At 50.8% G+C, this 15,488-nt stretch overlaps 1 protein-coding gene across 1 annotated transcript in view; it reads left to right on the plus strand.

Moving 5' to 3' along the window:
- The window catches only part of BTBD16 (BTB domain containing 16), a 42,355-nt gene that overhangs the window by 13,522 nt on the left and 13,345 nt on the right, over positions 1-15,488 (plus strand). Inside the window, exons 8-10 of the mRNA XM_029920529.1 lie at positions 1,727-1,796; positions 3,285-3,415; positions 10,613-10,732. Of these exons, the coding sequence (XP_029776389.1) occupies positions 1,727-1,796; positions 3,285-3,415; positions 10,613-10,732 (321 nt within the window). The remainder of the gene's footprint in view (positions 1-1,726; positions 1,797-3,284; positions 3,416-10,612; positions 10,733-15,488) is intronic.

Here is a 15,488-nt window from a genome sequence, read left to right on the forward strand (position 1 = left end):
CTTTGATTTCCCAATACCTGCTGTGACTCAATGCAGAGAGGGGGCTGGGGGCAGGGATGGTCCACCAACCCTGTTCCACTCTATGCCTCAGTGTCTCTTTGTGAGGAAACGGATGGAAGAATGAATGAATGAACTTCCCGTCCAAGTCAAGAGAGGATATCAGCCCCAGGGGCAGGGGCAGGATCTCTCCCGAGGATCTTGCAGGTGGCAATTCCCTTTTTGTAGAGTCACCCCCAAAGACGTTTTTGAGCCAGGGTCTCATTCCTGGGGCACTTGAAATGACTCAGGCCAGACGCTCGATCAGGAGCATCAAGAAGCCGTATCAGGGATGCAGACGCCCTATGAACTGAGGGACGTAGGCTCTTGGAGGCCTGGATGTGACAATGGAGGGCGCACTGAGGGGACCAGAGTCTTGAAAAGGTGCTCCAGCATGTGGCCATGGCCTCACCTGGAGGCTGGGTGGCAGGAGGCGGGAGAGACCAGCAGGTCCAGGTAGAGCCGAATTGTGCAGGGTCTAGGGAATCCGGTCTAGACTGCAGTCGATGGCTGATCAGCTAGGGTTTGTTGACGTTTCCCACGCCCCCTGTACTGTCTATACCACCCATCTTCAGCTCCATACAGCCTTCCTAATAACTGCTAAACCAGCTTCCTTGCTCACAACACTTCTGAGCAGCTCTTTCCTGGTGCTCTGATATCTCTGGTCCGAAAGCCAGAAGGCCAGCCTCCCTCGTGGACAGACAGCGTCTGTCAGCCTTGGCTGCCCTTCCTCAGGCTCGGCTTGGAAGCTCCATCTTAGTCTTGGGACCCTAGCCCCAGCCGTTTGGGGCTGAGCCAAGAATGATAGGCTCTTCATTTCTTTTCCTCCACCCCCAACTTGGTTTCAAGGTCAGAGCAGCAAGGGCTATGGAGATCATGAGCCAGACCCATCACTATACTGGGGCATGTGGACCTCGCTCAAGATTCTCCAGATAGCTGTGGCCGGGTCTTACAGGTCAGATCCTGGGGGCTCCGGCACACAGCTGGGCTGGTTGTCACCTGCCTTCGAGAGGCTGAGCTGGCAGGGGTGTGGTAGCACAAGCCTGTGTGTGTGTGTGTGTGTGTGTGTGTGTGTGTGTGTGGCATGGGGGTGGGGGTGTTTGCCTAGTGGGACAGAAATGTTGTGGGTCACTCTGATAGCATCCAGGTGCTGGACAAGACCTCCAAGGTCATCTTGGCTGAGCTCCCAGCCAGTACAGAATCACCCAGATGGCTGCTCAGGTCTGAGTCACATGCCGCAGAGGCCATCCGTCTTCAGGGCATGCAGCGTGTGCGTGCAGGTTCAGCCTGGTGCGGTTCCTGGGTTTTGTGCATCAGATCGGTGTGCCGGCCCTGCTGGGCTCACGGATGTTATGCGTGTGCATGTATGAGCCAGTTCAGGCTTGCTTCATGGCCCCTGGTCTGGGGAAGCCTGGCCATCGAGTCTGACAGTGAGAAAGGGGGAGCTCGAGTGAGCCTGTCAGCCTCTTAACACTGATTTCCGTAACCCTGCTAATTCTGCTCAAGGTCACTGGCAAGAGCCAACCCCTAAAGAGCACCGTGCCTGGTGGCCGGCAGGACTGGGGGCTCCACCCGGCACTCGGTTCCCAGCTCTCCCGCCACCGTCCTGGGGTTGAATGAAAACCTTTGGGCTGTCCCTTCTCTGAAGGCAGCCAAGGGACCCCCCGGAACAGCGTTTCTCTCTCTGTAGGTGTGTGGCCATCATCACAAAGGGACTCACGCCAAGCACCATCAAGAGCTTTTACCTGGCCGGCTGCAAGGTGAGAACAACCCGGACAGAGCCCAAGGCGCCCGGGCCCCGTTAGGAGCACCCCAGCCTCCGGGACTTTACCCACCAGGCCCAGCTCCAAACAATTACTAAAATTCCTTTTATTTTAAAAGGACATTTTAGGGGCGCCTGGGTGGCTCAGTCAGTTAAGCATCCAACTTTGGCTTAGGTCATGGTCTCATGGTATGTGAGTTTGTGAGCCCCCAGTCAGGTGAGTTCAAGCCCTGCTTCAGGCTCTGCACTCTCTCTCCCTCTCTCTGCCGCTTGTGGGATTCTCTCTCTCTCTCCTTGTTTGCCCATCGCTCACTCTTTCAAAAGAAAAATAAATTAATTAAATTGACAAATTAAAAATTAAAGTATACTTTAAAGCCAAAAATTAAATAATAATAATAATGTATTTAAAAAACCTTAAAAACTAAGGGGGGAAACTAAAAGCATACCCTTTCTTACCAGAATAGCAGGCAATCTTCCAGGATATTCTTTTTTGGAATCAGATGGAATTGTGTCCCACCCCCGCCCCAAGCCCAGTCACCACGCCTTTATTGGGAATGAATGATGTAATCTCCCAGTCTCATTATCGGTGGAGAACACCATCTGACCCAACCTGATCAGGGTGACAGCTTCTGGGCAGCAGGGCTGGGCTCGAACCCCAGGCCATCTGATCCCTGCCTTCCTCTATGAGGCCACCATTGTCCTGGGTGGACACTCACCCTGTGAAACAGGTACATCTGACTGTAGCGTCTGCCTCACTCAAGATCAGCTCTTCCCACTGCCCTTGTAAAGGCAGCTAAGAATGCGCTAAGTGCCTATCCTATCAAACACAATGCAATGTCCCCACCGGCCATCAGTAACTAGGAAGTCATTCTGTGTGCAGTGTCTTTGCATTCTGGTCAACAGTTTCCGGCCACTCTTGGCCAGGGAAGGACCGTAGCCCTGAGGACATGCAAGGTGTACTAAGACCCCACCCAGTTCCCTGAATCTGGGAGAATGTTCCCACTTCTTTGGACTTTGATGTTAGCATATGTGCCTCTTAGCAGCCTCAGAACTCCATCTGGGGTGCACCCTGCAGGCCCTTCCATGATCCGTCGCTGACGTTAGCCCAGAGATCTCCGTGTGCAAGGCCTGTGGTCAGACCACCAGGGTTTGCTCCTGGTCTGCCGCTGGCTAGCCTGCGTGACTGCTGGCAGGAACAGCCATCTTGGCGCCTCAGTTTCTCCATCAGTAAAATAGGGATAATAAAGAACCAACCATAAAGGACCGTGGTAAGGATTAATTTAAATCAACCTAGTGCAGGGCCGTGAGCATAGCAAACGCTCCAAATACGGTATCTGCTGCCGTTTATGTATTTTGAAGAAAGGGTTTGACCATGTCTGCGGCACTACCCGCAGCGGCACTGCACGCTTGTGGCATCGTCTTGGGCCAGCAGAGGGCGCTAAGAGTTCAGGATCTCTTTATCGATTGGCTTTCCTTGCTTTCTCAGTACAAGGAAGAGCAGCTCACCACTGCCTGTGAGAAGTGGCTGGAAATGAACTTGGTCCCTCTGGTAGGGACACAGATCCACCTCCGGAAAATCCCACAGGACCTGCTCCACAGAGTGCTGCAGTCCCCCAGGTGAGAGCTAGTCCTCAGGAGTGCTATTGGGGGGGGGGGGGGGGGGGGGGGGCGGGAGGAGAGACGGAGCTGTCCCCGGGGTGGTCCTGAGGTGGGGGGTTCCAGTGGGGTGCACCCAGGCCCCTGTTGGCCATGCCGGGTGTCTAGCACATCCTCCGTCCCAAACTCCCCACCATCCTGAAGAGCCGGCAGGGGTGGGGGCTGAAACGCAGGGTACTGGGGGTAGGGATGGGGACAAGTTCCCGTCAGGCTCCTTCACTGGGGTGAGGACCCTCTGGGAGCCCGCTGTCCCATGACCCTCATGGTAATTAATTCAGTAATTGCCTACATAATTTAAAGAAATCCTGGGGTGCCTGGGTGACTCAGTCTGTTAAGCGTCTGGCTTCAGCTCAGGTCATGATCTCACAGTTCGTGGGTTCAAGTACCACGTCAGGCTCTGTGCTAACAGCTCAGAGCCTAGAGCCTGCTTCAGATTCTGTGTTTCCTTCTCTCTCTGCTCCTCCCTCACTCATGCACTGTCTCTCAAAAATAAAATAAGTATTAAAAAAAACTAATAAAGCTTCAAAAAAAATCCTGACAACATTAATATATATCCCCTGTGGAAAATGGAAAACAGGGAAAAGCGGAAAACAGAAAATAAAACCTCTCATCCTAAATCAATTCTTACCTTTAGCCCTGAGCCCTCTCCTGAACAGATCTGACCCAGACACCTGACTCTCTGAGCCAACACTCAAGCTAAAACCCAACCCTTGGGGCCCCGTCCTGGGTTCTTCCAGTGGTTGATCAAGCTGGAATCTCGGGGGTCCTTCTGGACACCAACCACGTGGCCCTCAGCTTGAATGTGTCCGTACATGCCCAGACCCAGTCCCCCTCTAAGGGCTTCTCCCCACAGGTGCCAGCCAGAGGCCAGAGGGCCATCATTTGTTGTCTGGACCACTCACTGCAGGGACCTCTCAGTCAGGGTCTTGAGTCAGCTCTTGACCCCCTCCAAGAACATCTCTAGGCAAAGAGCCTTTGGCTGCCCACCTTCCCCCACCATCTCACCAGCCACAAGACGCCCATGGGGACTTCCTTGGATCCCAGCCCTGCTGGGCGCCTTGTCGTCCACCAGGGTGCCCCCCCCCCCCGCCAGCCCACAGTGCCTGACTCCTTCTCATCCTTCAAGTAATTCATGGAACCATCCCCAATGCTTGGGGTTATTCTTTTAGATTATTTCCAGGGTTTTAGCAATATAAAAATAGCACCTTGATGACCTCCTTCAATGTGCATCTATCTGCATCCCACATAATTTTCCCACATGAAATTTCTAGAAGTGACATTATTAAGTCAACAGGACTTTCTGGCTTTGTCACAGGTAAAAAAGCATTTTAAAACATCTTCTATTTGAAAATAATTTCCAACAAATAAAAATTGAAAGAATAGGACAAAGAATATTTCTAGGCCCTTTGCCCTGTTTTGTTCAGTTTCTGCTGTTTGATCATCGGCATCTGTATATGTCACAATGTACCCACGTATTTTTTCCTGAACCTTCTGAAAGCAGGTGCACACATCACGTACCCTCTCTCCTAAATGCTTCAGTATTTATTTCCTAATAAATAGAACTGTTGAATGTAATCACAATGCTGTTATCAACTCCCGGGAATTTAGCATTGATGTTAATACCTTACCCCGGCACTGTCCTTTATTACATTTCTTCCTCCGATAGAGGATCTGGTTTAGGATCCCATATTGCATTTGCTTGCCAGGACTCTTTGGGACTCTTTAAAAGGTTCTTGATACCCACTGCCAACGTCCCAAGATTGAATTCCCTTCGGCTAGAGTCCAGAAATGAGAAGTAAATTCTACTCAACATTTTAGCCGTGTATTAGAAATTGAGTGTTTACTCAACGCTCGTGCTGTTGAAAGCATCTGATATCAGAAACTAGATCTGGAAAGATTCATTCCACTGTTGGTTTGCATTTAGTAAGTGGCTTGTGATGCCCACACACTTACAGAGAAATGCAGTTGGTAGAACTCTGTTCCGCCATATTCTCAGGAAGACCTCAGGAACCCCAGCCTAGGAGCACCTCCGGGGGGCCTGGCATGGGGGGTGGGGCTCCTGGTGTCTTTCTGCCCGACTCCCTGCTGCTTTCCCCTACCCTCCAGCAGAGGAAAGGTTACACAACCGTGGAGGCAAAGATAAACAAGGCATCCCTTAGACTTTTCGTAACACTGTCCCTCCCTTGGAAAGACTGAGCTGTCGCACCCTGGTAGCATTTAACCAGGAAAAACTGTCTGACCACAGCCAGAGCCTTGGTGATGGAGCGGGCCTTACAACATGTCCACTAGGCAGGAGAAGAGGTCAAGCACCTCCCACGTCACGCGTCTAGACTCACAAGCTTGGGGAGACATGACGGAGCTGGGAACTGGGTCCTCCTCCTGCAGCCCCTCCCCGGGAGCTGTCTACACAAGCCCAGAGCCATCCCGGCAGCTGGAGGGAAGGCCCTGCATCGCCTTGAGCATGTCATGGGCCCCTGTGCCCTGGAGAGACCAGGCTAACAGCTCCCAGGCTCATGTTCATGTTCCCCGAGGCACATTCTCCTCGCCCACCTGTTGATGTCCAGTGGCCACCTGCCTTCAAGCTGGAGGGAGGTGGGAGCAGAGAGTGCTGGAAGAGACGGCCTGGCGGCACCCTGTGCCTGGTGGGATTGTTAGAAATTTACCCAAGCTCCGGTTCCTCATCTGGGCGCGCTGGTTGGATGGTGCATCTGGCACTTTGGACCTCAGCTAATTCACAACAAACCTTTGAGTGAGTTCACTGTTATCAAGCACTTTGGGGTATGTGCTGTGCACTGTCCCTTTCAACTGCCACAACCCTGTGCGATAGATAGTAATTGCCCCTAAGATAAGAGGGACGATAAAAGGCAGGGCTGGGCTCCAACGGGGGACTCAGGCTCCAAGGTCCAGACTCCCATTCTCCACGCTATGCCATCTCTTCATTCATCACAGCAACCAGGCTTTCCAGCCCAGAACTCCCCCAGATCTGGGTCGTCTGGCAAGTCACATGACCCCAGAGCAGCTGTGTGGCAAAGCCAACCCTTGAGGTCAGGGATGCTGCATCCCCGGGGGCCCATGAAGGTCCACGGTGACCCATTCCCTGCTGTTTGGGTCTCTAAGCATCATGGGAACAACATTCAGTTCAACAGGTGCTTCAACATCCAGGCTGTTCACCTTCCCTTTCAGAAGTCCCTTTGACCTCAGCTAGCTTTGGGTTTTGCTCTCCATTTTATAAATGACCTCACATAAAATACATACAAGTTTTCCTAACCTCCGGGGCCTTGGGTTCTCAGTTCATTTTCTCTGTAGAGGTCACCACTAGGTTACCTTGTTCCACTAGCTCTAATAGTATGAAAGTTTCATTCTGAGTTTTCTGAAAGCCAAGCTCCCTGTAGACTTAGGAACATGGAAACGTGGCAGGCTGTCTGGTGCCTATCAGCATGGAAGGCTGCCCTGCAGCCCTTGCAATGGGCTTCTCCACTTCTCCCTGGCTTCCTGTTGATGACGCCACAAGTCTTGAAGGCTCAGGAATTCCCCCAAAGAAGCTACCCGTGTCCTCCACGGCAGGCCTGTCCAACAGCTTTCGCACAGCAGCTGGATCACCACGGGCACGACTCTCAGACATAATAGTTCCTGGGGCGCCTGGGGGGCTCAGTCGGTTAAGCGTCTGACTTCGGCTCAGGTCATGACCTCATGATTCATGGGTTTGAGCCCCGTGTCAGGCTCTGTGCTGACAGCTCAGAGCCTGGAGCCTGCTTCAGGTTCTGTGTCTCCCTCGCTCTCTGCCCCTCCCCGGCTCATGCTCTGTCTCTCTCTCTCAAAAAAATAAAACATTTAAAAAAATGTAATAGTTCCTGAAGCTGATGCTTCTCTGGCTAATCACAATGACACCTGCCAACTACTGAGCACTTGTTGTATACAGAGCAGTCTTAGTGGGTTATCAGCCGAATTCCCATAGCCGTCCAGTGAGGTGGGCACTGCTACCTGCTTTTTCACCTGTGGGATGGAGATAACAGGAAAGGAAAAGATCGGCCCAGGTTCCCTCCGAGCAGCGTGAGAATTGGGATGTGAATGAAGTCTGGGTGGCCTCGAAATCCCAGGTCATTACCAGCCTGGCCCACGGCTGTGCTCCGCATGAAGACTCATTTCTCCTTATTTATTAAATCAATAAGGACATTGATGGGTATATTTTCCATTGCTGAAAAAGCTTTTAAATGTAGGAAGATAATAGAAAACACGATTGGACCCACTTCCCAAAATGAACAGTGATGTTTTGTCATAAAAAGAAAACATCGCCAAGAAAGCAGGGCCCCGCTCTGCACCCTCCCCAGGTTTATCCTTGCATCCTCTCCGCCTCCCTCCCTCCCCGAAGACCATCAGACCATCATCGTGGGCATGCGTGAACGCGCCCACATGATTATATTCTTACCACATGTATGTATGTCCACAAATAACATGTAATATTGCTTTGCAAAGGCTTTAAACTTCAAATAAGTGTTCTCACAGTGACTGTAATGTTCTGCAGCTGACTTATCCATGAACGTAATGCGCTGTGTTCTCTCCATGTGGATACTTACATATCTGATTAGCATTGTAAATTTGATGTTGTACAGGGTTCCATTAGAATGAATAGATAGTAATTTTTCATTCCCTTCTTAATGGCCTTTTGTTTTGCTTCATTTTTTTGTTGTGGCAATCAGCGCTACCCTGGGTACCCTTGTCCATGGTTTCTTGTTTGCATTGTTTGCATCTCTATATTCAAAGGGGACCTTTATTATTTACATACAATTTTCTCAAAAAAATGACAAGCAGTGCCTTGTTAGCAGCATGTTTCTCTCCAGTTACCTCCCGATGGCCACTAGTGAGCACCAGTAAACACGGGAGAGCAGTCCAGATGTTCCCCTGTGCTGGAGGGAAGTTTAGAAACTCTCTGAGTTCTGTTTTGATTGAGGCCGTCAGGGCTCTTACGTAAATGAAAATACGTTTGCGTGTTCTCAGAAGGAGCCGATACTTCAGGGTACTGGTGCTTGGCCTCAAGACAGAGAGCTTTATTTGAACAACTACTCTTCATAATAAAAGTAAAACCAAAACCCTGGTTCATGGAGCCCAATTACTCCTCCCCGGTTGCTGCCTGGTGCCCTTCGGTGACATCTCAAAGAACCTTCTGGGCTTGGGAACCTCGGGCTTGGATTCTGCACCAGGAGTCATGTAGCTTCCCAGCCCAGAGGTCATTGGTGTCCTTGTGGAGTTCTATGTGGGCATCTGTGGCTCTGTGACATCCCCCCTCCTGCCTCACCATCACGGCCCAGACAGTGACAAATTTGGTCCTGTCTGGCCAGAGTCAAAGCCCATGCATCCGCAGGTGACCGGAAAAATAAGAGCCAAGAGACATTCTACTGTGATCAGAAATAGTGTGAAAGGTGGGTGGGTGACATTTCCATTGCCCTTTAGAGTCCCTACTTAGCTTGGGTCCCACCCACACGACCGCTCCGAGTGGTGGGTGCAGAGGCCATGATAGGTCTCGAAGCCATCACGCCATCCCTGTGGTCAAGTCGGGAAATATCAAGGGGTCACGAAACACCGAAATGGCTTCTCAGATAATCAAGTGCTTGGAGGCTGCCAGAGAAGCTCTCTGGGAAACCTCGTTACTTTACAGGGTTGACCTGGTGGGGAGGACACTCGCTCCTTCTCACCACTTGTTTCTTGTTGAGAAGTCTCTCCCCGCTGGAGGCGAAGCCTGGGCTCTGCAGCGAGGACCCGGCCCCGCCACTCACGAGTCACAGCGGCCGCTCGCTAGCACGCTCCTCTGTGCCAGGCACTGCACTGAGCGATCTGTGCATGTGTGGTCAGCCCGATGACATCGCCATCCCAACCCCCAGAGCCTGTGACTGTGTGGGGCTGCAAGAGGAAAAACCCTGCAGATGGATGACCTTGAGCTGGGGAGGCTGGCCTGCATTACCCAGGGGGCCCAGTATAGTCACAAGGCTCCTTCCACGTGGAACAGGGAGACGGGAGAATCAGAATCGTAGATCTATTGGAAGGCACTGGGCTGTTGGCCTGACGACAGAGGACAGGACTGCAGGCCCTGAGATGGGAGTGGCCTTTGGAAGCTGGAAAAAGCAAGGAAATGATTTTCCATAGAACCTCCAGAAAGAATGCGGTCCACCCCTTGATCTTAGCTCAGTGAGATCCATTTTTGTTTTTCTGACCTCCACAGCTGTAAGATAATAAATGTGTGTTGTTTTATGCCACTTGGTTCATGGTGCTTTGTTGCTGCAGTGGCACAAAACTCCGCATGTCACTGGTGTCGACTTTGAGCATGGGCTGTCACCACTATTTGCAGATGAGGGCGCAGCAGCTGCGGGGCGCTGAACTGACCCACGCCAGGCCTGACCCCAGAACCCTGTGACCTTGGATAAGCTATTTAGCCCTCTGTCAGGGTTGGGACTCAAAGGTGATAAGTGAGGCACTAACCTCAGGTGCAAAACTTAAAGGGACACCAAAAAACCTCAGTCTTCAGATAAAGTATATTGTGGTGCAATACTTTAAAATCAACATGAATGCAAAAAACCCCAATGAATGAATGGAGCACCTGGGTGGCTCCGTCAGTTTAAGCGTCTGACTGTTCATTTCAGCTCAGGTCATGGTCTCACGGTCTGTGGGATGGAGCCTTGAATCAGGCTCCATGCTGGGGATGCAGCCCGCTTGAGATTCTCTCTCTCTCCTTTCTTTCTGCTCCTCCCAACCCCACAAAAAAACCCACGATGAACAAAATATTAAAAATTTAAATAAACATAGGGCCAGTCTGAATTTACATATCTGTAAAAGTAAGGGCTACATCACAACTGCACAGATTGGTGTATGGAATTGGATGAAGGAAATCTGAAAACGTCTTGCACACACCTGTCTATGGGAGGGCTTGTTAAACGCTGGCCGTGGCTTTGGCAGCACAGCGGGCGGGCGTCAGGCTGCTGAGGGTCCCAGCCCAGCTCCGCCACCGCCCGTTCCAATGACCCGGAGAAGGTCACTTCGTAGCTGTCTGAAGGGACCGACAGACCCAGGGGTGGCATTGCCTCAGACCTAAGCTCTTTAACTTGCTGTTTTCTTACAAATCATGTGAGATTTTGCTGTTCCTGACATTTCTTCTCTTCTTTTGGCCAGGTTGTTCACTTTCAATGAGTTTCATCTTCTGAAAACGCTACTTTTGTGGGTCTTCTTGCAACTGAACCCCACAGTTCAGACGGTTCCTATGGAGGAAACGGTGCTGGCATTCTTTACCAGGTAACGTGGTCATGTTGACTGATGAAATGCACATACGCTGAGGTTCTGGACTCATAGTATCATGGAGGAAAAGCATCGGTGATATGATTTTTCATAGCATCATCTACAGTGCACAGAATGCAAATTTCTTTATGGAGCCTAAGATTATGGGATATCTTTGAGCCACTGGATTACTGGAAAATGTGAAAACATGTAGGTGTTCTAATGGAGACAGTCATGTGCTTCTGAACGTGTTCTGTCCAGCAAATGACATGATATACAAGGGGCTTCTTTCATTTAGAAAAACGTATCACCGTTACGTGACCTTAAAAACTCATATCTTAAATGTGCCTGGGGGCACCTGCCTGGCTCAGTTGGTTAAGTGTCTGACTATCGATTTCCTCTCAGGTCATGGTCTTGTGGTTTTTGGGTTTGAGCCCTGCATTGGGCCCTGCGCTGACAGTTTAGAGCCTGCTTAGGACTCTCACTCCCTCTCTTCCTGTCTCTCCTCCATTTGCTCTTTCTCTCTCTTTGTCTATAAATAAATAAACTTTTTAAAAAAGGTACCTGAATTAGACCAGATTATCCTCACTTATATTTCACAAAATTCTGAATTTTCTGAACAAATGAAAAAACATTTGAGTGGACAAATGTTTCATAAAATTAACTCAAGTTTCTTATACTCTCTAAACTTACAAATTCTAATAATTGCATATCTCAAAATTTCAGTGAAAAATAATTACAGTTAAATGGACACCATATCATTATGCTTACTAATTCTGATTAGCACTTACTTTTCTAAATGTTTATTTAAGGGTGCCTGGGTGGCTCAGTTGATTAAGCATCTGACTTTGACTCAGGTCATGATCTCATGGTTTCTGAGTTCGAGCCCTATGTCGAGCAGAGAAAGGTTAGAGAGAGAGGAAGACACAGAATCGATTCAAAGCAGGCTCCAGGCTCTGAGCTGTCAGTGCAGAGCTTGATGCGGGGCTTGAACCCACGAACCACGAGATCATGACCCGAGTCAAAGTTGGATGCTCAACCGACTGAACCACCCAGGTGCCCAGATGACAGCACTTTCTATCTATAGTCTCATTTCATCTGTATAAGACTCCAGGGTTGGTTCTATTATTCCCATTTTACAGATGAATAAACTGAGGTGGAAATGAACTATCTTGTCAGAGATCATCCAAGTCATAAGGGATGGGGTCTGATTTGAACTTGGGCCTGTGGAAATCCCAAGACACTTTGCTGCCCATTCCTAGAATGGCTGATTGGATTCCTCTCTCATGTCCACATGCTGGTTCGGTAATAGCTCCCTGGGCACTGTGTTCAGAAAGATCCCGAGGCTGCCTCTAGGCTCTGTGTGATTGTTAGCAGGGAACTTGGGATGCACCTTCCCCTCCCTGTGCTGCCTTCTACTGTGAGTGTTTACTGTCTGTTCAATCAAGAGTCCTCCCCCGCCTCCCCTCCCAGGTTAGCAGAGGCAGCAACCTGGGGCAGAGGTGTGGGGTAGGGGGCAGTGTGATGGTTCATGGGCTCCGCTTCATGCCTCTGGTAGCTTCAGTTAACACTTTGTAGGCATGGTCACATCGTGCAAGCTGGCTGTGGAGTGCGGTGGCCCTGTAGCTAAAGACAGTCCCACGCAGTCCGCAGAGGTCTGCCTGGAGGAAGTGACTGATGGCATCGCTTTCATTGTCAGGTTTATGCCTCGGTTCCCCACCTCAGTGGGAATGGGGCTCCCGGGCACGCTAAGGTGTGTTCAAGGCGGCCAAGAGGCTCCGTTTCATTTGCACGTGTGAGTTTAGCAGATAACACATTTTCCACACACTGCTCAGTGGCTTGCCCTGTTTTATGCTAAGTTCCCTTTGCATTGTTCTGAAGCATTTATTCCTTTTCTGGAACATCTGTGCACCATGTTAAACACAAGAGCCCATTTTTCCTGTCTCATTATTTGGGGAAAGCGGTATTCAGTGCCAGGATGATATGTACTTTGCTTAGTTTCTATAGAATTTGCTTGGAGCGTAAATGTTTTACGATCCACCCCCCACTCTTTTAATAGCCTGAGAGACACTTTTTCCTATGAGTCATGCACACCAGGAAAACTTGCTCTTTGGCTCTGGGTTAGCATTCATACTGAGAAGTCTTAGAACCAGGAGGTAGGAAATGAGCCAGAGTGTGGAAACGGTTTTTAATGGGGGAGAAACAGTGGGAATGAAGCTCTCGGGCAGGTGGCCCCCTCCACTGAGGGGAGGCGTCCTCAGTTTTCTGAGCTGGGGTCCTGGCCCTCCACTTCACTATCATTAGTTTTCCATTTCTCTTGAACCTACATCAGTTGCCTTTTGGCGGCACGCCTCCCCTCCCTGGCATTTCCCAAGCCCCCGATGCCACATCGTGCCCTGTTGGAAACCACTGGTGGGTTTCCCTTTGGTCTCAGTACCTCCTCCCGGGGCCCCATGTTCTCCAACTGTGCACAGCGGTGACTCCCAGCCTGTGACCTGCGCTCCCTCCCTACTGCTTCTCCACCAGTGAGCTTCGTGCGCCCCCAGGGAAGTGACCCTCGGGGCCTGGGTGCTCTTCCCCAGCAGCTGTCCAGGCCCACCCCCAACTTTGAGGACCATGCGCCCATTCTTAGGATTGCGGGTGATTCCCCTCCCATCCCCGCTCACTCTTCTGCCCTAGGACTGTGGCACCCTGAAGGTGCTCCCTCATCCGTGGCCTCCACCTCCCAAGTGCGTGTTGCCTGAGTCCCCAACTCAGCCTCGGAATCAGCACCTGCTGCTCCTGCTAACATAACCCCCACCGGCTCTGCCCCCTCTGCCAGTCTGTCCCCGGTGGGACCTCCCCCGAGAGGCTCTCTGATCAGCCCCTGACAGCCAGTAGGTGTCCCCTGCTTCTCTGGGGACATCATGAGCAGCTTCAAGGAAGGGTCTCTGGGCCTTTCTCTCCCTCTTGGCTTATGTAGCACTTTGCTGTGCACAGAAGAGCTTCCTGAAGAACGAGTTTCCGGCGACCATTTTTGTGTAGCTTGGCTCCCCTCACAGACTTGGGTCGTACTATGTGGATGCACAGGGCAGAAAGTACCGTGTGTGTGACAGGGTCTGTAGACAGAAGACAGATGGCTGGTGCCCGTTTGGTGCTCTTAACAAGGAAAGGCTCCAAGGCCTTGTCCAGGCTTGGGGAAAAATAATGTCTTGGTAGGTTAGTAATGTCTACCCCGGACATGGCATTGGGTGGTGGGTGCCCTTGTTCCGCATTTACCATCTTTTCCCGAGGATCCCCGGGGCCTCCCCCACAGCAGGGCAGAGCCTGGAGGCCGCTGGCCTGAAGGCTCGAGCTGCGAGAAGGCACCTCTGCTCTTAGTAGAGGAGGGAGCCTGCCTGGACTCCCAGCCACCGCCGGCCAGAGTTGGGGGCCCCCGGGAGCTGAGTTCCACGGCTCAGTGAGGCCAAGGGGAACAGCAGGCCAGGTCTCCATGGCCACCGACAGGGACATGCCAGGGGCATTAGAAGATGAGGCACAGGAGCAGAGCCCTGGGAGCCAGTACGTAAGCTTCGGAATGAGAATTGAGGACGCTGACTCTTCGGCCCAGTGTTTAAAGTTGTGTGTTTTGATGCAAGAATGTAAATGATGAAGTGATTCATGGGGATCTCCTGGGGTTCAGAGTGGGCATCTTGAGGCCACCACAATATGGGGAGCTCCCAAATGGGACCGTACTTTTGTAACATGCAGCGGTGGGCCGAGAGGTCAGAACATGAGCTAGTGGGCCCTGTGGCCAGTAGGGCCACACTGCAGTCGTGCCTGTGACCTTGGCCGGCCCCGCACCCACATCAGAGGGTTGGAGCAGTAATTAAATAAAAATAGGGGCTCCTGGGTGGCTCAGTCAGTTAAGTGTCCCTCCAGCTCTTGATTTGAGCTCAGGTCGTGATCTCACAGTTTTTGTGAGTTCGACCCCGCATCAGGCTCTGCACTCACAGCGTGGAGCCTGCTTGGGATTCTCCCTCTCTCTCTATCTCTGCCCTTCCCGTGCTCACACTCTCAGTCTCTCTCAAAATAAAGAAATAAACTTTAAAAAAATGTTTTTAAATAGATTAGATGCCCCTTTTCTGTCTTAGCGAGGTCTGGAAGGCAAGCTAGGAGAGGAGGTATTTGAATCGTTGACCCTTCTAGTACTGGAGGTGACAGCAAATAAAGACATATGTCCAAGCCTTTTTGATTCTCCCAGTTTCTTTCATTCCTTGATTTTTTTTCAAGTTTTTATTCACTCTACGGCTAGTTATTGAACACACGCTCTATGCCAGAGACACTGACAGAAAGCTGAAGGGGAAGTTTCTCTACTTGGCCAGACATGTACAAACGCTTTGCAATTTATTTTTGTGGCTGCGTATAACGGTATAGGAGGAGAGCACTCATGTACACACGCACATACGTGCGTGCGCGCGCACACACACACACACACACACACACACACACACACACACGCCCACGCCCTGGCACTCTGTTTCCTGGCAATGGTTAATTTAGAAAAACAAACAGACTGGCCAGAACTAAATTTAACATTTCCTTGTAGGAAAAACAAAAAAATGTAAGCAAAGCCGTTTGTCCATCCTCAGAGGAGAGGTAGTCATTTCTTTTCAGCTAGCGTCCTGAGAAGTCCAGGAAAACTGTAAAAACTCACCAACTGGAGTAAAGCCAGAGGCAGACAAATTTTTCACTCTCTTAAAAGAGCATGTTTTAAGTTTATGAATTTATTTTGAGAGAGAAGGTGGGGGGAGCA

The sequence above is a fragment of the Suricata suricatta genome, chromosome 2, assembly GCF_006229205.1.
Source record: "Suricata suricatta isolate VVHF042 chromosome 2, meerkat_22Aug2017_6uvM2_HiC, whole genome shotgun sequence".
Lineage (NCBI taxonomy): Eukaryota > Metazoa > Chordata > Mammalia > Carnivora > Herpestidae > Suricata > Suricata suricatta.